Raw genomic sequence first — 23930 nt, forward strand, 5'->3', positions numbered from 1 at the left:
TTCAGTCATTACCCAATTGACAGATATTCCTTCAATTTCCAATTTTTCACTACCACAAAAAGAGCTGTTATAAATATTTTTGAACATATAGGTCTTTTTTTTTCTTTCTTAGATAGGCAGTATCTCTGGGTGAAAGGGTATGCACGATTTCATAACTTTTCGGGTATATTTCCAGAATGGTTGGACCAGTTCACTGCTTCTCTTCTAATTTTAGCTGCATTAGTTTTGTTTGTGCAAAAACTTTTAAATTTCATATAATCAAAATTGTCCATTTGACCTCCTGTGAACCACTCTTTCTTTAGTCATGAACTCTTCCCTATCTGTGAATATGACAAATAATTTTTTCCACGCTCCTCTAATTTGCTTATGATATCACCCTTTATGTCTAAATCATATACCCATTTTGAGCTTATCTTGGCATATATATGTGTGTGTATATACATATATATTTGTGTCTATATATATAGACACATACATACATACACACACTCACACATATATACCCTTTTCTTCCAGGATAAATAAAGAGATGTGATGGACAGATCAGGTATGTCAGAGTGCATAAATATGTATACATATACTTGTGTCTAAATCATGTACCCATTTTGAGCTTATCTTGATATATGTATATATACTATATATATAGTGTATATGTGAGCTTATCTTGGTATATATGGTGTGAGATGTTGGTCTATACTTAATTTCTGCCAGATTGCTTTCCAGGTTTCCCAACAACTTTTGTTAAATATTGAGTTCTTGCCCCAATAGCTGGGATCTTGAGGTTTATTAAATACTAGACCACTGTGCTCATTTGCTTCTATATATTATGTACCTAATCTATTCCACTGATCAACCTCTGTTTCTTACCTAATACCATATTGTTTTTGACAAATATGACTTTGTAGCATAGTTTGAGATCAGGTGTTGCTAGGCTCTCTTCCTTCCCAGTTTTTTTTTTCCATTGATTCCCTTGATATTCTTGAACTTTTGTTCCTCCAGATGAATTTTGTTATTATTTTTTCTTTTCTTTTAAAAAATGTATTATTAATTTAGTTTGATTTATCAACGATCACTTTCATAAGCTTTTGAGTTTTAAATTTTTCTCCACCTCCCTCCCCAAGACAGCACACAATCTGATATAGGCTATACATATACATTCCTATTAAACATATTTTCACATTAGTGATGTTGTAAGTAAGAATTAGAATCAATAGGAAGAGCCAGCAGAAAAAGGAAACAAAACAAAACAGAAAGAAAAAAATAGGAAATAGTCTGCTTCGATCTGCATTCAAACTCCATAGTTCTTTCCTCGGATGTGGACAGCATTTTCCATCACGACGCCTTTGGAGATGTCTTAGATCCTTGTTTTCATTTCTATTCTATTGGTTCAATCTAGTCATGAACAATTAAGATTTCTCTTAATATTTCTTATTTAGATCTGGCTTTATTTAAATAAAGAGTGCTTTGTAATTACATTCACATAGTTCACGTGTGTTTTGGCAGTATTTTATAATGTCTAGTTATTTTTAAATGGAATTTCTCTTTCTCCTACTGCTGGATTTTGGTGATAATATACAGAAATGCTGATATGCATGGGTTTATTTTATATCCTCAACCTTGCTGAAGTTGTTAATTGTTTGCATATATTTGTTTGTTTCCTTCTTCATTAGATTGTGAAATCTTTGAGGTCAGGGACTCTTTGCTTCTTGTATCTTAAGTGCTTAGCACATAGTAGGTACTTAAATGTTTATTGATTGATTGTTTTATTAGTTTTTTAGTTGACTCTCTAGGTTCTTTCAGTAAACGTTTGTATTATCTACAAAAAAAGTGATAGCTTTGTTTCCCTTTGCCTATGCTTATTTCTTTAATATTTTTCTTGTTTTATTGATATAGCTAGTATTCCTAGGACAATATTAAATAGAAATGGTGATAATAAATCAATAAACATTTATTAAGTGCCTACTATATGTTAGGTACTGTACTAAGCAATGGGAATACAAAAGGAGACAAAAGACAGTCCCTGCCCTCAAGGAGCTTACAATCTAATGGGGGAGACAACATGCAAATAAACATATACAAATCAAACTATGTACAGGACAAATAGGAAATAATTAACAGAGGGAAGGCACTGGAATTAAGAGGGGTTGGGGAAGGCTTCCAGTAAAGGATAGGATTTTGGTTGGGACTTATAGGAAGCCAGAGAGGTTAGTAGTTGGAGTGGAGGAGAGTGTGATCCGGGAATGGGGGACAACTAGATAAAATGCCTGGAGCCAAGAGAAGGAATGTTTGCTCATGGAACAGGCAGGAGACCAATGTCATTGGATGGAAGAGTATACATGAGAGGTGTATGAAGACTGGAAAAGTAAGAGGGGTCCTGGTTATGAAGGGCTTTGAATGTCAAACAGAGAATTTTGTATTTGATCCTAGGGGTGATAGGAAGCCACTGGAGTTTATTGAGTAGTGGTGGGTGACATGGTTGGACCTGAACTTTAGGAAAATCCCTTTAGTGGCTGCATAGAGAATACATTGGAGTGGGGAGAGATTTGAGGCAAGCAGACCCACTAGCTACTCCAATGATATAGGTATGAGGTGATAAAGACCTGCACTAAGGTTGTGGCAGTGTCAGAGAAGAGAAGGGACGTATTTGAGATACGTTGTTAAATTGACAGGTCTTGGCAACAGCTTGGATGTGGGGAGGAGGGGAGTGGTCAGAGACAGTGAGGAGTCCAGGATGACTCCTAGATTGTGAGGTGGTGAGGCTGGAGGGATGGTGTTGCCATTGAATAGGGAAGGTAAGAAGTGGGGAGGGTTTGGGGAAAAGATAACGAGTTTGGTTTTAGACATATTGAGTTTAGGATGTCTACTGGACATCCAGTTAAAGATGTCTGAAAGGCAGTTGGAGATTGGAGATCAGCAGAGAGGTTGGGCAGGAGATGTAGATTTGAGAATCATCAGCATAGAGATGCTCATTAGATCCATGAGAGCTGATGAGATCACCAAGCAAAGTAGTATAGAAGAGGAAGACAAGAGGATGCAGTACAGAACTGTGAGAGACACCTTTGGTTAGAGGGTGTGATCTGGAGGAGGACCCAGTAAAGGAGACAGAGAAGGAGTGGTCCAGATAGGTAGGAGAATCAGGAGAATGGTGTCAGGAAAACCTTGAGAGAAGAGAGTATTAAGGAGGAGAGAGTGATCAAGAGTGTCGAAGGCTGCAGTGAGGTCAAGGGGAATGAGGATTGCTTTATTCCTGATCTTATTGGAAAGGCTTTGAGGTTGTCCTCATTATAGAAAATGCTGGCTTTTAGTTTTAGATAAATACTGCTTATCATTTTAAGGAAAGCTCTATTAATTCCTATGCCCTCAAGTTTTTTTTTTTTAACAGGAATGGGTGTTGTATTTTGTCAAAAGCTTTTTCTGCGTTGATTGAAATAATCATATACGATTTTTATTGTTTTTGTTATTAATGTGGTCAATTATGTTCATAGTTTTCCTAATATTGGACCAGTCCTGTATTCCTGGTATAAATGCCCCCTGGTGATAGTGTAGGTTCTTTGTGATATATTGCTGTAATCTCCTTGCTATATTTTATTTAAAATGTTTGCATCAATATTCATTAATAAAATTGATCTTGGTTTTAAGTATCAAGACCTTATTTGTGTCATAGAAGGAATTTGGTAGGACCCCTTCTCTATCTATTTTTCAAATAGTTTATATAATATTGGAATTAATTGTTCTTTAAATGTTTGGTAGAATTCACTGGTAAATCTATTTGGTATTTTTTCCCCTTTGGTAGTTCATTTATGGCTTGTGCAATTTCTTTTTCTAAGAAAGGATTATTTAAGTATTCGATTTCCTGTTTTGTTAATCTGGAAAATTTACAATTTTGTAAATATTCATCCATTTAGTTTAGACTCTCAGTTTAACTGGAGTATAGGTGGCAAAATAGCTCCTAATAATTGCCTTTATTTCTTCTTCATTGGCTTGTAAATTCACCTTTTTTATTTTTGATGTTGGTAATTTGGCTTTTGTCTTAAAAAAATCAAATGAGCTAATGGATTATTTATTTTATTATTATTTTTAAAAAAACCTGGCTCCTACTTTTGTTTATTAATTCCATTTAAAAAAAACCTTTCAATGTTGTTGAGCTCTTTTGATTTTCAGGATTTCCATTTTGATATTTAACTCGGGGTTTTTAATTTGTTGTTGGTTTTTCTTTTTTTTTTTTTTTTAGCTGCATGTCCAATCCATTGATCTCTTTTTTCTTTTTTCTTGATATGTTTTTAGAGACATAAAATTTCCTCCAAGTACTGCTTTGGCTGTATCCCACAAATTTTGGTGTGTTGTCCATTGTTGTCATTACCTTTAATGAAATTGTTGATTGTTTCTGTGATTTGTTCTTTGACCCACCCATTCTTTAGAGTTATTTAGTTTCCAATAATTTTTAATCTTTTCTTCAAAGACCCTTTATTAACTGTAATTTTGATTGCATTACGGTTGGTGAAAAAATGCATTTGATATTTCTACTTTTCTACATTTGAAACAAACATTTATTAAGCACTGGGGCAGTTAGGTGGTGCAGTGGCTAGAACGCTGGGCCTGGAGTCAGGAAGACCTGGTTTCAAATCTGTCCTAGCTATATTTTAACAGTGGGAGACAACATATGCATGCATAGGTGTATACAAGATACATACAAAGTAGATACAAGGTAACCTAGAAGGAAGGGTGTTTCATAGTTATGTGACCCTGGGCAAGTCACTTAACCCTGCTTGCCTCAGTTTCCTCATCTGTAAAATGAGCTGGAGAAGGAAATTGCACACCATTCCAGTATCTTTGCTGAGAAAACCCTAAAAAGGGGTCATGAAGAGTTAGACAGGACTGGAAATGATTGAACACACAACACAACATGACATTTGTTAAGCACTCTCTATATGCCATGCACTGTGAGAAACACAGGGGATATAAATATAAGCAAAACGAAAGACAGTCCCTTCCCTTAAGGAGCTTACATTCTAATGGGAGCTGAAAGGGCTGGGGTTCAGTGAGGGATGAAGGGACCTGGTACAAGGCCATGATTATGAAGTAATCATGAGGGGAATGAAAGCTAGTTTGGACACCTCCTCCGAATTAAGACCCCAAGAGGAACTTACACATGGACGAGTGACATGTTACTTTTCACCTCTTATTTGATGATTCCCCCATTTGTGTTTACATGCTGTTCCTCATACACGGTGCTTCGTATCCCCTCTGTATGTTCTGGCTGTCCGGCACGCCCGGAATTCTCTCCCTCTTGGAATCCCTGCTTCCCTGTTAAGAGTCAACTCTTCTGCAGGCCTTTTACTGTCTCCACCAGTATCCTAGTGCCTTTCCTTCTAGGTTACCTTGTATCTATGTTGTACATATCTCATGCACACCAATGCATGCACATGTCTCTCACTATTAAAATATAAGCTTCCTGAGGGCAAGGAATGCTTTACTTTTGTCTTTTTCATCCCTGGTGTTTAGCACAGTGCCCAGCACAAAATAGGTGCTTGATAAATACTTGGTGATGGATTGGTTGTTTGAAGCCCCCAAACTAGACAGGTGATGGTGACTTTTTCTTGTTTGAAATCTGAAATTGGAACTGAGAGGTAATAGGGGCTGGTATCCTGAATTAAGAGAACTAGAATTGAATGTTCACTTCCTGGGGAAAAAAGGGAGCACTTTAAAACTTTTATGATTGATTGTTCTATGTGGCCTCTGGGTGTGAATGCATGTACATTTACTGCAGTCCTTGAGTCAGGATGTGGAGGGCTGAAGGAAGAAATAAATCGTACTTGTCTTGGCATTTTCACAGGGTCAGAGTTTTTACGGCGACCTGGCCCAGTCTTGTAAAATTTATCCAGCTGTGGCAGGAGACTGGAGGCCTGTGTCCATGCTCTGATAGTAGCTGTGGGACTGAAAAGATGATTTGCACAGCCTACTCTCAGGAGAGGAATGCAAAAGGCACTGGATTTGGATAGGGGTAAGAGACTTTGTTGGGCAGCTAGGTGGTGCAGTGGATATAGCTCAGGGCCTGGAGTTAGGCAGACTCATCTTCCGGAGTTCAAATCTAGCCTCATACACTTACTAATTGTGTGACCCTGGGCAAGTTACTTCATCCTGCTTGCCTCAGTTTCTCATCTGTAAAATGAGCTGGAGAAGGAAATGGCAAACCACTCCAGTGTCTTTGCCAAGAAAACCCCAAATGGAGTCATGGAGAGTCGGACATGACTGAACAACAAAGTTAATTTGTGCCTCCATGTTTCTATTTCAGTTTTGACACCACTGTTCTAGGCAACTCTGTAAGATTATGAGTTGCAGAGAAAGTGCCAGACTTCATTGGTAGAGGGAATTTCTTCATCCAGGGGTCCTATATGTCAGCAAAATCCCAGGTCCAGTTCCTATTCCATGGAAACTTCTAATAGGAGACTTCCTTCTTTCCTTACTGGTCACTTCTATTCCTACCATACAAAGGGAGTGGAAAGGTTCTTTGGGCTACAGATTCAAGGTCATACTTCTCCTTCATAGCTTTTGTAGGATCTTCCTAGAATTGTTTGGTTGTTTTGAGTCGTGTTGGACTCTTCATGACCCTATTTGGGATTTTCTTGGCAGAGCTACTAGAGCGGTTTGCCATTCCCTTCTCCAGCTCATTTTACAAATGAGGAAACTGAGGCAAACAAGTCAAGTGACTTGCCTAGGGTCACACAGCTAGTAAGTGTCTGAGGCAACATTTGAACTCGGGAAATCTTCCTGGCTAGTGCTCTGTGCACTATGACACAACCTAGCTGCCCCTTCCTAGACTTGTAAGAGCCCTTAAAGACCATCTATCTAAAGGCTGGGGATTTAAACAACAAAGAGCTAATTACAGAAGGGAATCAATCAAGGGAATTGAAAGATCAAATGAAAAGGCATTAGTGTGTTTATGCTCACTCTTAGAATACCCAGCTTGCTAAGTGACACATACCCAGCCTTGAACCCCAAGGCAAGAAAGAGTTGAATGAAACTTAATTGCCCTAACTCAGCTACGTGTAAGGGCTGAGGACCTTCTCATGAGAAGAACTATTTCTGGACATCTGCCTGAGCTGTCCTATCTGTGTCTGAGGCACAGAAAAGCTGGGGCAGAGCTTTGAGGCTGATTGGAAAGAAGAGGGAAGGGAAAGGAAAGGAGAGAAACTAAGCCCCTTCTTCACTAAAAGCCACGTACTCCTTTCTCTAGTAACATGGGAGTTAGTGGGAGACTACTCATTCATGCATGGAATCTAAGAATGATATTGCTTTGTGATTTCTTCTTGTTACTTACATTACTATTCTGTTTCAATTAAGTGTTCCACTATCTGATTTTTCGGTTTCTGCTTTGTGTGTTTGAAGAGTCGGCACTAGATGGAGGCTTGAGGCACATTTCTCTTTTACATCAGACCTAACGTGATTACGAAGTTGAGTGATTCCTGTCACACAGTTGAAGAAATTGAGATCTGAGAAAGGTGAACTTAATTCATGCATTACTTCACAGAACAATTATCCTTCCCAAATCTTTCAAATTATCCTAGAACCCACTAGGAACCACTGATTCTTAATTTCATAGATTCAGGCGGGGGGACATCCATAAACATGGATGGGGAAAATTCTAACTTTATTTCAATAGTACTGATTTGCTTTGTGATCCTACGTATTTTTTTATGCATTTAAAAACATTATTCTGAGAAGGGGTCTATAGGCTTCCCCAAAGGTTGCCAGAGGGGTTCATAACACAAAAAAGATTAAGAATCCCTGTCCTAGATATTGTCTGGTCTTTCATAGTTTATTTACATATAGGTGTTCTCCATTTTTTGCCATTTAACTAGTGATGGGAGCTAGTGTGTATGGGGGTGGAAATCTGCAGTGAATGAGCAGTTTTGCTCTGCCTGCTGTCAACCCATATGGGAAGTTTGGTGAGCATGCTTCTGGAAGTGAATGATGACATGTAAAGGAGAGATTCTGTCCCCAGTTAAGAGCATGCATAGGCATTCTGTGACTATTTAATTTCTGATTCCTGTTGTAAAAGGGGCTGAGGTATCTAACACCAGGACTCTCTTAATTCAGGTTTGATTTTGGGATGAAACGAGGCACTAGGAAGTCACTGAACAGTTAATAAAAAAGGAAGTTTACTTTGCCCTAACACAGCAAAGATCCAGTGGAACTTATCTTCATCTTTAGTATGCATAGCTTCCCTCACCTCCTTATGGAAATGCATCTGGTCAGCAGAGTATGGAGACTCTCATGGTTTCAGGCACTCACCTAGTTTGAGGAGCCTCACGTGGCTGAGACTTTTATGCCCTTGGGTGACCAGGAAGCTGAGTCAGGCAAGTTGAGTCAATTAGGTCCTGTGGATAGCTTGGACTTCTTTTAGGGAAAGCTAATCCCTGTCATAGGAGAGACTTGAGGTTACCCCATATTGGAGGTGGTGGGGAAAGAAGCATGAAGCAATAAGGTTCTGGGGAAAGCTAATCTCTCTCATATCAGGGTAGGAGGCATGGGCTAATACAGTTTTTTTTTGGCTAGGCAATGGGGTTAAGTGACTTTCCCAGGGTCACACAGCTAGTAAGTATTATGAGTCTGAGGCTGGATTTGAAGGCTAATACAGTTTTGGGGGAATGTTGGTAGATATTGATTCTATTACAACTATAGTTGTAATGTAAATGTAGTGAAGACGTTTTAATTGGCTGCTGAGCTAAAACTAGTGGGTGAATAGAAAAGTCAACAGAACAATGACTTACTTTCATGGTGGTGATCAAGTCAAGAATGGCTGCTGGTGCCATCTTCCTTCCTATCTGGGTGGCCGCAAAGCCAAGAACACACGACACCTTTGTGTCTTTGTTCCTCTTTGCTTTTAGGGGAATGAGTATTGAGATGGAGTGGACCAGGCTGTGATCTTGTGGCCTTCAAAGGGTTGGAGGAGCCACCAAATGTGTAGAGAGGGGGAGACTGCCACAAAGGCCACAGCCAATACAAATGCAGCTCCAAGAACAACCTGTGTAAGCCAGCCCAGCAGTGAATCTACCTGGCGGCCGACATGCCATTTCTTGCAGGCAGGGGAGTGTATTTTCCAGGGCTGTGTCACACCCAGAAGTCAACTTCTAGAGAGACTTTTTAGTAACAGTCACTTTGAGCTTGAACTCACCCAGAGCCCAAAGTGGCAGAGGGGATAGTGTGCCTTGATTCAGGGTAATGTGTTTATTCTTTTGTGCTTGCTCTATCTTCTCAGTATATATCCCTTTATAAAAGCTAATTGATATTAATTGCTTATTGGTGATGTTGAGGAGGTATCAATACAAGGGTAAAATGATCACTAATCACTGGTGATGATACCGGGTGGAACACATTGGGTGGGAGCTCAATCCAATAGCATTAGAAGACTTCTATGCCCCTAGGGGGTACCCAGGACCCTGAGGGAGAGATGTAGTTAGCCATGCTCTGGGAACCCCACCTGCCAGTGTGCATATATGTTGGGGGAGTAGGTCCATGGTCTCACTACAGTTATATCTACATTTCTGTTTTCAATGTGGTAATATTTACTCATTCCATGGTCTGCCTACATATGAGGGCAAAATGGGAAGCTATAACCTCTTTTGGAGGAAGTGGGGATCATAGGATTGTAGACTGAGAGCTGGATCTCAGAATAGCCTTGGTTTGAAGCTGGTAGGAACCATGGAGAGAAAGTGAAGAGAGATAGGACCTGGTCTGACCCTTTCATGTTACAAATAAAGAAACCAAGGCATGACTTGACCAAAGTCTTAACCGAATCCACTAAACTCATCTCTAAAGTCAGCAGGATTGCTTTGAATGTTTCTTCTTTGGAGAGATCAAGTGTTAATTATTGGAGCATCTGAGTTCTCAGGTCAAATATGTGATACAGTAGAGCTGTAGCTGGGGTTCTTTTGTGGCTATGGATTGGTCTAGATGGTTGATGAATTCTCTTCCAACTCTGAAATCGGCAATTCTGTGAAATTTGTGGGGAAAACATCTAGGCATCAGTTGAAACTTCTCTGGGAAGATTCTTTGAGAGCCTGAGCCATCCAAATCATCCCCAGGAACCCACTTGAATTCTGAAAAGGCAGCAAGATGATTAATTAAACGTTTAATGTCAATTAGTGTAGCACATTAGCTTTTTAGGTCAAGTTTATGATACAGTAATTTTCCTCCACTAAAGTCTCACTAATAATTTATCATGATAGAGTAGACCTTGTTTCTAAAAGGCCAGCCTAGCAAAGTACAAATTCTTGTATAATTCCATAAGTTGGAAGGGTTTTAATTCCACCCTGTCAATGCTGTACTTAAGACAGTATGGCTATGATTTGACGACTGGGTAACTAAGTTTAGGGTCTCATCAACAAATTGGGCACTTGATAGAATATAAGCTACCTGAGGGCAAGGCTTTTGTCTTTGTATCCCTAGTATCTCACACAAAGCCTAGACACTGTAGACTGTAAGCAAGCTCCTTGAGAGAAGGGACTGTCTCTTGCTTTTTTTTTTTTAAATCCCTGGTTGATTAGCACAGTGCTTAGCACATAGCACACACTTGATAAATGCTAGCTGACTGATTGAAACTTAATAAATACTTTTCCGATTGATTGATTGATTGACTAGGAGATGAAGGCTTTGGTCATAGCAACTCATGAGACCATAAACTAAAGTGTAAAAGGGTTGTAACTTACATCAGTAGGAGAAGGGAACACACCAATAGAATTTAAAGTCTAGCCCCAACACCTACAACCCCAACATGGTGCCTGCATGGAGCAGACGCTTAATTAGTCCTCCTTAATTGGATCATGAGATCATAGATCCAGAGTTGGAAGGGACCTCAGAGGCCATCTAGCCTAACCCTCTCATTTTTAAAACAATTAAATTTCTTAATTCACAAGCATTCATTTTCTTTGCCTCTCACCTTCACCCTTCTCCCATTGGAAAAAGAAAAACAAACCCTTTGTAATGAATATATATAGTTAAGCAAAACAAATGACCCCATTGGCCCTGACCAGAAATGTCTGTCTCAAGTCTGTGACTTTTTTTTGTTGTTGAGGCAATTGGGGTTAAGTGACTTGCCCAGGGTCACACAGCTAGTAATTGTCAAGTGTCTGGTCTGAGACTGGATTTGAACTCAGGTCCTCCTTGACTCTAGGGCCAGTGCTCTATCCACTGCACTGCCTAGCTGCCCCAAGTCTATCACTTTTCTGTCAGGACTAACACCCTTTGTTTTACAGATGTGGAAATTAATTAATGATTTGACCAAAGTCACATACGTGGCATCAGAAGTGGGATTTGAGGGGCAGCTAGGTGGCACAGTGGATACAGCACCGGCCCTGAAGTCAGGAGGACCTGAGTTCAAACCCGGCCTCAGACACATAACACTTACTAGCTGTGTGACCCTGGGCAAGTCACTTAACCCCATTGCCTAGCAAAAAAACCAAAAAACAAAAAAGAAGTGGGATTTGAATTCAGGTTCTCTGATGCTAAGATCTGTGCTTTGCACTCTATTATGCACCTCAGAGCCTTGAGAGTACTGAAATAAGTTATTTTTTTACCTGATGTATAGACAGGGCAGTTAGGTGGTACATTGGTGAGAGTGCCAGTCCTAGTAGCAGGAAGACTCATCTTTCTGAGTTCAAATCCAGCCTCAGACACTTGCTAGCTGTGTGACCCTATGCAAGTCATTTAACCTTGTTTGCCTCAGTTTCCTCATGTGTAAAAATGAATTGAAGAAGGAATGGCAAACTGTTTCTGTATTTCTGCCAAGAAAACCCCAAATAGGGTCATGAAGAACTGGATACAACTGAAACGACTGAGCAATAGCAACGTGAAAACATGCAGATGAGGAGATGCAGAACCCCAACAAATTCCTGGGAAATTTCTAACTGACTCATCTCACTAGAATCAATCACTGCCTCACTCTCTTCAAAGGCTTCAGATCAAGGCTTCTCTTGACATGCTCCTGATATAAATTTCACCCTAACTGAGACTTTATCTTTATATCTCCCCCAGGGCCTAAAACAGCGCTCTGTTTAATCTATATTTGTTGACTTGAACTGAATTGAACATTGGGGTCCCTTGTACTATCAACAGGTACAGTATTTCACCGACAAAGGCTGGCTCCCTTCACAGGTCTGATGTCCCAAAAGGCAAGCAATTCCTCTTGGGGGCAGCCTCTGCCAGGGAAATACACTAACTAGGAGGTGCCAAGGGCCATGTCTATCACCTCTTTAGGGAGGTGAACTTTAGGGAGTTCACTACCTTATTTGCTCAATCAAACTGGCCAGAGACCTCCCATGATCTCCACCGACCCACTTCATATGGATTCCTGGGTCCATTTTGGGATTCTGATGCTCCAAAAGCTAGATCAGAGTTCTCTGGGTTCTCTCTACATTGAGGAACTCAACCTAACTCCACCTAAAAAGCTCTCCTCTCTCTTTCTGGCACATCCTATAACTCAGGACTTTGCTCAAACCCCAAGGGCAGGGTGTGACTGACTCTGGATTCTTCTGACAGAACCGCAGAGCTCAGTCACTTCTACGACCAGTGAGCAGCAAATGGGTGAGGGCAGATGGGTGGGAAGAGAGGGAACTACAAGAGGACTACCAGTGGCATCTTGGAGCGTTTAGAGGATTTTGCATTCATTTAAAATCAAATAAATTCAACTTGGAAGAATTACTGCTAATTCTCCCCTTTGGGGAGAGAATATACAGGTAGAAACAGGATGCAACAGCCAGCTACTACAAACTGTGGCCTTTCCTTCAAAGAGGTGTGTGCACATGCACATGCACACTCATGCGTGTCCTAGGGATGCTGAGAGCTTTCTGTTAGCTATTCTAGACCCTTCTGGCATCTCTGAATCACAAAATGTTAGAGCTGGAAAGAATCTTTGATATCAGTGGATCCAACTGCCTTTTGTAGAAGACATGGATGCTCAGAAAAGCTAGGTGACTTGCCCAAGGTCATACAGCTTGTAAGGTGCAAAGCTGAGACCACAACTTAGCTCTCAGCTCCTAAGCTAGGATCCTCTCCACTGTACAATGTTTAGGTTATTAGCATAGTGATGCTACTGCCTTGCGTATCTACAGCAACACCTGCTTTTTTTCCTCCGTGTCATTTTATTTTAGCCATAATCTCCCCTCCTTGTGACACCACCCACACGTATGCTTTGCTCCAGCCAAGCTGGGTTTCTCATTGGCTCTTCCCCACTTCATGTTTCTGAACCTTTGTTCATACATCTGGAACACTCTTCTTCTCAACTTATCTGAATCTCGCTTCTTTTGAAGAACTAAGTTCAAGGGGGCAGCGAGGTGGCGCAGTGGATAGAGCATGGGCCCTGCAGTCAGGAGGACCTGAGTTCAAATTCGGCTTCAGACACTTAACATTTACTAGCTGTGTGACCTTGGATAAGTCACTTAACCCCAATTGCCTCACAAAAATAGAAAGAAAAAAGAATTTTAAAGAAGAGCTAAGCTCAAGCTGTGTTGTCTCCTCCAGGAAACCTTCCCTGATCTCTTCAGCCCACACTACGCTTTCTTTCCTCCTGCTCTTCTTGTCTATACCCCTTCATTAGCCTAAACTGTGCTATGTTGACATTTCACTTATGTGTAGGCATCTTGTCCCCCTAACTAGATTAGAAGGTCCTGGAGGGCAATGCCCCCTTCACCTGACTGGACTGCTCTGTCACTGGGCAGGGACACAGAAAAGCTCAGTTAAGTGTAGCTCATCCAGGATTCACACTCAGGTCTCCCGACTTTTAGTCCCCTCAGTACCATCTTCTGGGAATTTAGAGCTCTCCAGGCATGGCTTGGACAAGAACAGCTCTCAGCTCTCCTCCACACAGCATACCTATTGCTCTGGCCTTCGGCACCTTCCCTCCCCACCCCAAGATGGCTCGGGGAGTGTCTTTCCTAAAAAGACTACAAAGGAGTTACTTCTGGATGAGAGGGCATTCCTCTTAGATCGTTGGTGTGCTCTGGGGTCTGTCATGGCACCATCATATGAATTGTCCTGAAACTCTGTTTTCAGCATGATGTGTCCCTGCTCAAGAATCTGCCATAACTCTCTACTTCCTCTTCATAAAGTTTAAACTCTTTTGCTTGGCGTCCAAGGCCTTCTATATATGAGTACCCCCATTGTGTCCTCACCTTTCAATCTTAACATATGAATCTGAACTGCGCAGTCGGGTCTCCATCACATCATAGTCCTTTCTGTCTCTGCCTGCCTTTCTCATGCTAATTTTCTCAACATCAATGCCACTCCTAAGTCCACTCAAACTACTGCCTTTGTTTAGCCAAATCCTACCCATCCTTTGGAGGCAAGTCACCTTCCACCTCCTCCACAGAGCCCTCCATGACTACTCCAGCCCACAATAATGCTTTGAAATCCACCTGGATGCTGGTGACCCCATCGAGCCCTTAACTGAGGCCAATAATTAAGACCAATTATTTCACAGGAAGCCAGGGCTCCCAGCAGCTTGTAAACTTCCTGTGGGCTGGGGCATCTTTTTATTTTTATCTTTTGTTCTCTCCTCCTCCTACAGTGCCTAGGGTGGTAGTGGGTTCTCATCTGGGTTGCATTAAAGCCTGGAGGGTTGCCTGGTTTCCCTGGTTTTAGGGGAGGGGATTCCAGACTGGGACGGGAGGGAATCTTATGGCAGGAGGAAGGCTACACTCTCCAGGGGCTACAGGGGTTGAGGAGGTACAGGATGTCAGGAAAAGGCTGACATGTTTAGCCTGAGATTGATCGGCATAAATTAGGAGGCTAGATAGGGCCCATCAGGAAAATGGTCAAGATGAAGGCTAAAAGCATCATTTCATCCAAGGGAGAGATACACTCTCTAAGGCAGGAAGGTCTTGACTAGGGCAGCCTCGATCACAGATGCAGGTGTTGGCTCAGTGACTCGTGGGGCTCCATCAGTCTCTCAGACCAGCTCTGGGCCCAGCCTTGTCCTCCAGAGTATAACCTGGGAGGTGGGGGCGGTGTCTTATCAGCAGTGGGAGACCCAGTGGCCACTGCACACTTTACCCTAGGAGGGCCCAGGGCCAAGTGGCCAAGGGGAAGGGGCCTCTTGGCAGAGGTTCTGTGCTTGGTGGGTCCAGCAGGGATGTCCACTTGTATTTGACAGTCTGACGGCTGCAGATCCAGAGCCCGGTTTGGGGCAGGTCTCTGCAGAGCTGCTGGGACACCGATGCTCAACAGGAGATGATGAGCTGGTTGGCAAGAGCCTGGGGTGCCTGGGCCTGCTCCAAAGGCTGTTTCTGCAGGAGCTCGCAGCTAGCCAGTGTCCGGTACAAGGCATCTAGGACTTCGAAGGTGTGGGCCTTCTCTATAGGGGAGAACCAGGAGGCAAAAGCACAGCATGACTTCAAGGCTGAGGCCAGCAAACCTTTGGGGTGAGTGCCCTCTCCCCGCCCCAATCCATCAATCCACAAGCATTTATTAAGCAGCAACTCTCTCAGGCACCGGTGATACGAAGACAGAAGTTAAACAATTTCTGTTCTAGAGGACTCTAGCGAAGGGAGGCAACAGGTACAGATGTAAGAATACACATAGAAGGTGGTACTTGGGTGGAGCCTGGAAAGGGGGTGGAGGGGAGGAGGAAGTTCATCCCAGGGAGACAGGAGATGGAATGCCATGTGTGAGCAACAGTGAGGCTAATTTGGCTGGGCTCTAGTGTGTGCAATGGAGAATAATTCATAATAAGGCTGAGAACTAAGAAGGGGCCAGGTGGGAAGGATTTGAAATGCCAGAAGATTTTACATTTGGTCCCGGAGGAAATAGGAAGCCACTGGAATTTATTGAGGCAGTGGGGCACGTGCTAATATTTATTGACTTAGGAAAATCACTTTGGGTTGGAAGGTAGATTGGAGATGAGTGAGGAGGCTATTGCACTGGCCCAGTCTTATAGTGCTGATCTCATTCATATATATATATATATATATATATATGTGCTTTTTATATAATATATTTATATAATATAATATATACATATATACATACATACATACATACATACATATATATATGTATATAGGCTTTTTTTTTGGTGAGGCAGTCGGGGTTAAGTGACTTGCCTAGGGTCACACAGCTAACATTCTGTCTTATATTAATATATTAATATTTTCTGAACATACAACCCCTAGCTGAGCTATAAACTCCACAAAGACTGGAACAATGTTTTCATGTCTTGTACAGGACTGGTGTTTATAATAAATGTAGGTTGAACTGAATTGTTCATTTTTATATCTCTCATGATCCCTAGCATAGAGCGCGGTCCTCAATGAATATATGTTTGAAAAGATGGGAAATTTGGAAAGGTTGAGATTCAGGGTGAGCCTGGGGGGAAGAGGAGGAGACTGTACAGGTTTTGGCACTTTGGAAAATGCCTCTGAGGCTCCTGGGGCTGTTTTCTGTTTGTCTTCCAGGCTGAAGGGAGCTTAGCCCCAAGCAGGATTCAGGTTCCCTGTTTCAGAGTGGCTCCCCACCCGGCCCTGGCCACACCTCCAAGAGCCTCCTGCTGCTGCCAAAGCAGATCCGCCAGCCTGCCCGGAGCTTCTGGCCAAAAGCAGCTTAGAGAACAGTGGGAGATTCTCTTAGTTCTGGTGCCATCAGGAACCACATGTGGCCTTGGCTGAGAAGGGGTAGGGCTTGCATTTGGTCGAGATCCCAAACCCACATTTGGGTTGGATTGGGGAAGCAGGTTTTCCTTGGTGGGGGGCTGGAAATGACTAGCCTGTGGAAGCCATGCAGCAGGAGGGGGGCCCCTTGTTTTCTTTTATTTGGATTCCCTGCGACCTCCCACTGCATTCCCCGCTGCTGGGGGCCTCCTCTGGGACTCCTCCTTCTCCTGCACTCCTCCATTCTTCCCTTTGTATGCAGATTTTTTTTTGCAAAACTAACAACAGGAGGGAGGTCATTTAGGGTGCTGAATAGAAGAAAGCTTCAAAATCTGAACTTTCAAGGAAGTCTTGCCCAGCTCTTGCCAGACTATTCCAGTTTAGTGTCCATTTCAGTTCATTTCTTTGAAGAGAAATGTTTAAGTTTTCCAAGCACTTTCCTGTCTCACCTTATTCTATCCTCAAAACACCCCTAAGAAATAGGTGGGAATGAGGATATTAGCCCCCATTTCACAGATTATAAGATCATGGCTCTAAAGTTTGGAAGGGGCCTCAGAGGCTGCTATCTATTCCAGGGGTTCTTAACTTGGATTCCACAGATAGATTTCAGGGGATCTGTGAACTTGCTTTTAAAAAAAATCCAATAACTCCATTTCCATATAATGGGTTTCTTCTGTAATCCTATGTATTTTATTTTGTTTACTTAAGTACATTATTGCAAAAAGCAGTCCTTAGCTTCAACAGATTGCCAAAAGGGTCTCTGTTACAAAAAAAGGTGAAGAATTCCTCATCTAGCCAATTGCCTCAGTTTCAACAGATTGCCAAAAGGGTCTCTGTTACAAAAAAAGGTGAAGAATTCCTCATCTAGCCAATTGCCTCAGTTTTCAGATGAGGAAACTGAGGTTCAGTTAAATGACTTGCCCAGGGTCATGTAGCTATTAAGTGTCTGAGGCAGGATTTGAACTGAGTTCCTCCTCTCTAAATCCAGCACACTATCCTCTATGCTATGCTGCCTTCCAAGGATCAGGAAGGTTTAGGATGAAAACAATGGCTACCACTTAAGTTATTTTCATTTACATAGTATTTTAGATAGTCACAACAACAAAAAAGAGGAAATTTAAAAAATGAAAGCTTAGAGGTGAAAAACTTTCCATCCGATATGAGGAAACACCATACATGTCTATGAGGGGCTGGGACCAAAGGTCCCTTCTAGCTATGACATTCTATGGCTCTCTTCTAGGATTCTAAAGGCATATAGGTTCTTTCCTTTCAACATCAGTGCTGTTGGAAGCCAGACATGCTATGGGAGTCTGGACAGTGGGTACAGGTGTAACAAACCTATGCATTCTCAGCATGGTCCAAGCTTCCATCATGAATTGGTTGCTCTCTCCCCCTCTCTCTCCTCAATACTCTAGGACAGCAGCATATGAGGACTTTGGCTAGTTAAGCAGTTTTTGATGATAAGATATGTAGGGAATGTAGGAAAACTTTTACCTGGAGTCTTGGAATGGGGGGCAGGGTAAGGGTTAGAGGCTTGTGGGGGGTAGGTTTGGGAAGGAAGAGAAGGGCATCTGGCAAAATTGGAAGGGGACTGAAAAGACCCTGCCTTCAAGTCCCTGGTACCCCTTCCCCCTCCACTTCCTGCCTTAAATTCAGGGTATGTTTTGTAAAGGAAAACTCCGGAGCTTGTTACAGTTCTGGGGGGACCTAGCTGTCATGCTTGAAAGCAGAGCAGGTAAGCCTCTGGCTTGCTAATATGACCTAAGAACCAAACTGTTTTGTAGGCTTAATTTGAACTTTGATTCTGAATGTTGATGGATTGTTTTTCAGGCAGTTCTTTTTTAGGACCAGGTTATCATCATAGGAAACTGATCTCCCCTGTTCCCATCTCTCCCTCCACCCTTACCCTCTATCTACTCATTTCAGAATAATAAGGTACAGAAATGATTTTAATTACCAAGGAGCTTTCCTACCATGTTGGGGGTCCTGACAGGATTCCAAGGTGTTCAGCAACATTTTCCCCAAGACTCTTTTTGATATGTTCTTAAAAAGGAACAAACACATGAAATAGGTCATTCTATATGGCATGTCACCATCACATCATTAGTATGAGAAGCATGGTATTGTATACAGAGAGCTGGTTCAGAGTCAAGAAGACTGGAGTTCAGATCCTACTTCTGACAAACACTGGCTTTGTGGCCATGAACAAGTCATTTGACTTCTCTGTGGTTGGGTTCCAGTTCCAAATCTAGGATCTTACAAATCGCAGTATCTCAGAATTGGTAAGACCTTAGAAATTATCTAGTCCAATCAAGAGGTGACCAAAACCCTCTATAAACACTGCCAGCAAAAGGCCCAGCTTTTTCTTGAAGTGGGCCAATGAAATAAGGTCTCTGGCAGCAACAGGAGTAATGAGACCCACGTGGACTCCATACTCACATTCAAATGCACATCTCTGGGGTAAGTGGAAAGAATGGAAGGCTAGGAGTCAGGAGCCCTCAGTTCTGATCCCAGCTCTACCACCAAGTCTAGTGCTCTTCTAGTAGTACCACCATGCTACCTCCAATACACAATGAATGACTGAATAGGTGAAAATGAGCTAGGCTTAGAGCTACATGTCTGGGTCTCTTTCCAACAGACTACACGCTGCCTCCAGTGGGGACTGAAAGACTCTGTTTTAAGTAGGTGATGGTGGCAGGAAGAGCCATGTTCTGTTGGTATACCAAATCCCGAAGCCTCTGGAGAAGATGAAGGACATCCATCAGCTTTTCTTCCACCAGGGAGAGCCGAACTCGCTCCGTCTCAAGCATCTGTAACTCCATCTTCAGAAGCTCACTCTCCTCAGCCTTCTGCTGAATTTCACTGAGAAGAAGTGGCTCCTTCACCTGGCCAGAGACAGAAGAAATTCAGCACTGGAGCTGTCCAGCAATTCAATTCATTTCACCCCCTCTCAGGAGGTGCTGTCATTCCTCTGAGCTGGTGGCCACTTGAGACTTGTTACTGTGATGATGGGGTGACTGATTTACTGTAATAAGGAGAGTTCAAATAAGGATGCTGAAAGCTTAGATGGGGGCTACAAGAATATTTTTCAGAGCTCTGCGATCACATCAGAACCTCTCAATAGCTCTGAGGTAGGGAGGGAAGGTTGGACAGGAATTGGGATTCCTATTTTCTAGATGAAGAAACTCAGGTGTAAAGGGGAAATGGCCTGCCCAGGGGAACCTATAAAGTTAGTGGCAGAGTTGACACTAGAACCTAGGTCTCCTGACACAGGACTTATTATTTCATTATGCCAAATAGCTTTTTGGAATTTTCTTGTACCACATTGGAAACATAGTCTGTAATCTGAGGGAATGCTGGTTTGAGGTCAGATGACCTGGGTTTGAATCCTAGTTCTGCTACTTTCTACCTGGGTGGCCATGGGAAAGTTATTTGGCTTCCTTGGCCCTCAGTTTCCTCACCTGTGAAATAAAGGGTCTGGACTAGGATGGCCTCTGAGATCCCTTCTAGCCCCAAGATCCTATCAATGGTCCTCTCCTCTGGTTTCATCTTCCCTCCTCTTAGGTTCCCAGGCAAAAACTGTTTCCTTTCTCATTTTCCTTCATAGGGAACCAACAGGTCCTCCTCTGAGGCCCTGACCTTGCAATCCTGTGTCCACCCCATTCATTCCCACTATTTTTTTGTAGCTGTGGTTTTCATTCCCCTCCCAGGCCTCACTAGAGAGTTCATTTCACAGTCGAATGATTATTTAAATGTTTCTAAAGAGAAGATTACAACACCCAGAGGAAAAGAGAAAAGGAGAGTGACTTGAGCAGACAGAAAAGGCTTTTTTTTTTACCACTTAAGGATGACAGCCCGTGAGGGCAAGTTATCACCAAAGGATTTACTTTGTTCAGTGAATAGGAGCCAGGGAGCCAAGAAGAAAAGGGAGGGATGGGAAACTAAAGAAGAAAGAAAACAGAGGCATGTGGGCTGAAAGGAGGACTTCAAACATGCCCCTTCTTGGGGGGCCCCTGAGCCATCAGATGCCTACCTTCCCATTGTCAGATAATCCCTAACTGCTGGCATACTGCTTTGTGCTTTACAAAGCACCTTCCTGTACATTGTATATAGTCTATAGCTTACAGTTGGACAGGGCTTTCGGGCTCTCTATAAGGTTTCTATATGGAGGCAAGGGAAGAAAGCTGGCTTTTGAATGCCTTTGTCCAATCTCTGCCTCATACTGGCTGTGTGGCAAGTCTCCTGACCTCCCAATACACCAGGCAATTCTTCAAGACCAGAAATGCAGAGAGACATTGGGAGAGGGGGGTTCCTCATTGAAAACTACCTATATTAATGAAAAATATGGTTTTAAAAAAGCAGCAGTAGCTCACATTTTTATAGTATGTTAAGGTTTATGTATTTTTCTTGTATCAACCCTGTAGCATTGGATTATTATCTTCATTTTAGAGATGAGGGAATTGAGGCTTAAGAATGAGACATATTTTTGGGACACGGCCAATGTGGAAATTTATCTTGTTTGACTATGTGTATTTCTTACAAAGGTGGTTTTTTATGGTAGAGGAGGGAGAGAAAATAGATTTTTGTTAATTGAAAGAAAGAAATCGGAATTTAAAACAACTGAGACTGAGAGAGGTGATCTTTGGATCACCTATTTAAAACTTGAGGGAGGGGGCAGAGCCAAGATGGCAGCGTGAAAACAGTGACTTGCTTGAGCTCTCATCCAAACCCCTCCAAATACCCGTAAAAAAAAATGGTTCTAAACAAATTCTAAAGCAGCAGAACTCACAAAAAGACAGAGTAAAACAAATTTCCAGCCTAAGACAGCCTGGATGGTTGATCTGAAAGGCATATCATGCCGGGTGGGGAGAGAAGCTCAGTTCGGCATGGGCACGCAGGCCGCAGCGAACCTGGAGCAGGCCTCAGAGGAACGAATCACAGGCAACTGTGGCGGTTTCCAGACTCCTCAATCCATGAATGCCAAAGACAACTTAGAAGGTCAGTGGGAAAAGTCTGTTTTGGCATTGAAAGAAGAGCTAGGTCAGAGCCAGTTTCAGACTGCAGAGCGCTGTTGCAGGGACAGTGGCTGCATCCTGAGCTTCCGGCCCACAGACTGAGGGGGAGTCGAGTGACTGATCAGAGGGGGACTGCAGGGATCTCTTTGCTAGTACAGAGGCAGTAATCTCTTGCTTTGCCCAAGCTTGGATCTGGGTCACAGTTCTGGGTGGTGGTCCTGGGGTTAGGAGGAGCGCTGGCATGGTGGAGCTTGTAGTGGTTGTGGAGAGGAAACCCTCCTCACAGTTCCAAGAAAGAAAAGACTGCTTGTGGCCGGTCACTCAAAGACCAGAGCACAGGCCAGGAAAAGAGTAAACACCTCGCCCCTTATCATACCACCTTGCAAGAACTGAAAATTTACAGGTCCCTAGAAGTATCTCTGAAAACAGCTATACAAACCCCTGGAGCTTGGGACAGTACATTCTCCACATTGGAAGCAGATCTTTACCTTAACAAAGAGTTTAAAACTCAAGTAGTTGGCTGGGATCATGAGCAAACCTCGCAAAAAGAGTCAGATTATATTATCTTACTTTGGTGAAAAAGAAGATCAAAACATACAACCAGAAGAAGACAACAAAGTCAAAGCTCCTACATCCAAAGCCTCCAAGAAAAATATGAATCATCCCAGGCCTTGGAAGAGCTCAAAAGGGATTTTGAGAAGCAAGTAAGAGAAGTAGAGGAAAAACTGGAAGAGAAATGAGAGTGATGCAAGAAAATCATGAAAAACAAGTCAACAGCTTGCTAAAGGAGACCCAAAAAAATACTGAAGAAAATAACACCTTAAAAAATAGCCTAACCCAAATGGCAAAAGAGGTCCAAAAAGCCAATGAGGAGAAGAATGCCCTAAAAAGCAAAATTGGCCAAATGGAAAAGGAAGTCCAAAAGCTTACTGAAGAAAATACTTCCTTAAAAATTAGAATAGAGCAATTGGAAGATAGTGACTTTATGAGAAATCAAGACACAGTAGAAAACCAAAAGAATGAAAAATTAGAAAACAATGTGAAATATCTCATTGGAAAAACAACTGACCTGGAAAATAGATCCAGGAGAGAGAATTTAAAAATTATTGGACTATCTGAAAGCCATGATCAAAAAAAGAGCCTAGACATCATCTTTCAAGAAATTATCAAGGAAAACTGCCCTGATATTTTAGAACCAGAGGGCAAAATAGAAATTGAAAGAATCCACAATCTCCCCTGAAAGAGATCCCCAAAGGAAAACTCCTAGGAATATTGTAGCCAAATTCCAGAGTTCCCAGGTCAAGGAGAAAATATTGCAAGCAGCCAGAAAGAAACAATTCAAGTACTGTGGAAACACAATCAGGATAACACAAGATTTAGCAGCTTCTACATTAAGGGACCACAGGGCATGGAATATAATATTCCAGAGGGCAAAGGAGATAGGATTACAACCAAGAATCACCTACCCAGCAAAACTGAGTATAATCCTTCAGGGGAAAAAATGGTCATTCAGTGAAATAGAGGACTTTCAAGCATTCTTGATGAAAAGACCAGAGCTGAATAGAAAATTTGACTTTCAAATACAAGACTCAAGTGGAACATGAAGAGGTAAACAGGAAAGAGAAATCATAAGAGACTTATTAAGGCTGAACTGTTTACATTCCTGCATGGAAAGATGATATTTATAACTCATGAGACCTTTGTCAGTATTAGGGTAGTGGAGGGAAAAATTATATGTATGGATATGATAGATAGATAGATAGATAGATAGATAGATAGATAGATAGATAGATAGATAGAGGGCACAGGGTGAGTTGAAGATGAAGGGGTCATATCTGGAGAATAAAATTAAGGGGTGAGAGAGGATTATACTAGAGAAGGAGAAAGGGAGAGGTAGAATGGGGTACATTATCTCACAAAACAGACAAGAAAAGGTTCTTACAGTGGAGGGGAAACAGGGGAAGGTGAGAGGAAATGAGGGAATCTTATTCTCATAGGATTTGGCTTAAGGAGGAATAACATACACACTCAATTGGGTATGGAAATCTGTCTTACCCTACAGGAAAATAGGGGAGGAAGGGGACAAGAGAGCAGGGGGATGATAGAGAGAAGGGCAGATTGGGAAAGGGGTAATCAGAAGAAGTACTTCTGAGGAGGGACAGGGTCAAAAGAAAGAATAGAATAAATGGGGGTATAGGATAGGATTAAGGGAAATAGAGTTAGTTTTTCACAACATGTCTACTATGGAAGTGTTTTGCATAACTGCACATGTATG

The 23930-nt window shown here is 42.2% G+C and overlaps 1 protein-coding gene across 4 annotated transcripts in view; it reads right to left on the reverse strand.

Moving 5' to 3' along the window:
* Window positions 1-10117: 10117 nt before the first annotated feature.
* EFCC1 (EF-hand and coiled-coil domain containing 1) overlaps window positions 10118-23930 on the reverse strand; it is an 87882-nt gene continuing 74069 nt past the window's right edge. For 3 of the 4 annotated variants that reach the window (XM_078152245.1, XM_020981221.2, XM_020981220.2), the window contains 3 exons: window positions 19364-19525; window positions 18614-18683; window positions 10118-15349 (listed from right to left, as the gene is read on the reverse strand). In XM_078152245.1, coding sequence (XP_078008371.1) covers window positions 15216-15349; window positions 18614-18683; window positions 19364-19525 — 366 coding nt within the window. In that variant the 3' untranslated portion in view covers window positions 10118-15215. Of the gene's footprint in view, window positions 15350-18597; window positions 18684-19363; window positions 19526-23930 lie in introns of all 4 variants that reach the window. The other variant, XM_020981222.2, reaches the window with a different exon arrangement.

The sequence above is a fragment of the Phascolarctos cinereus genome, unplaced genomic scaffold (assembly GCF_003287225.1).
Source record: "Phascolarctos cinereus isolate Bilbo 61053 unplaced genomic scaffold, phaCin_HiC Scaffold_4;HRSCAF=312, whole genome shotgun sequence".
Taxonomy (NCBI): domain Eukaryota; kingdom Metazoa; phylum Chordata; class Mammalia; order Diprotodontia; family Phascolarctidae; genus Phascolarctos; species Phascolarctos cinereus.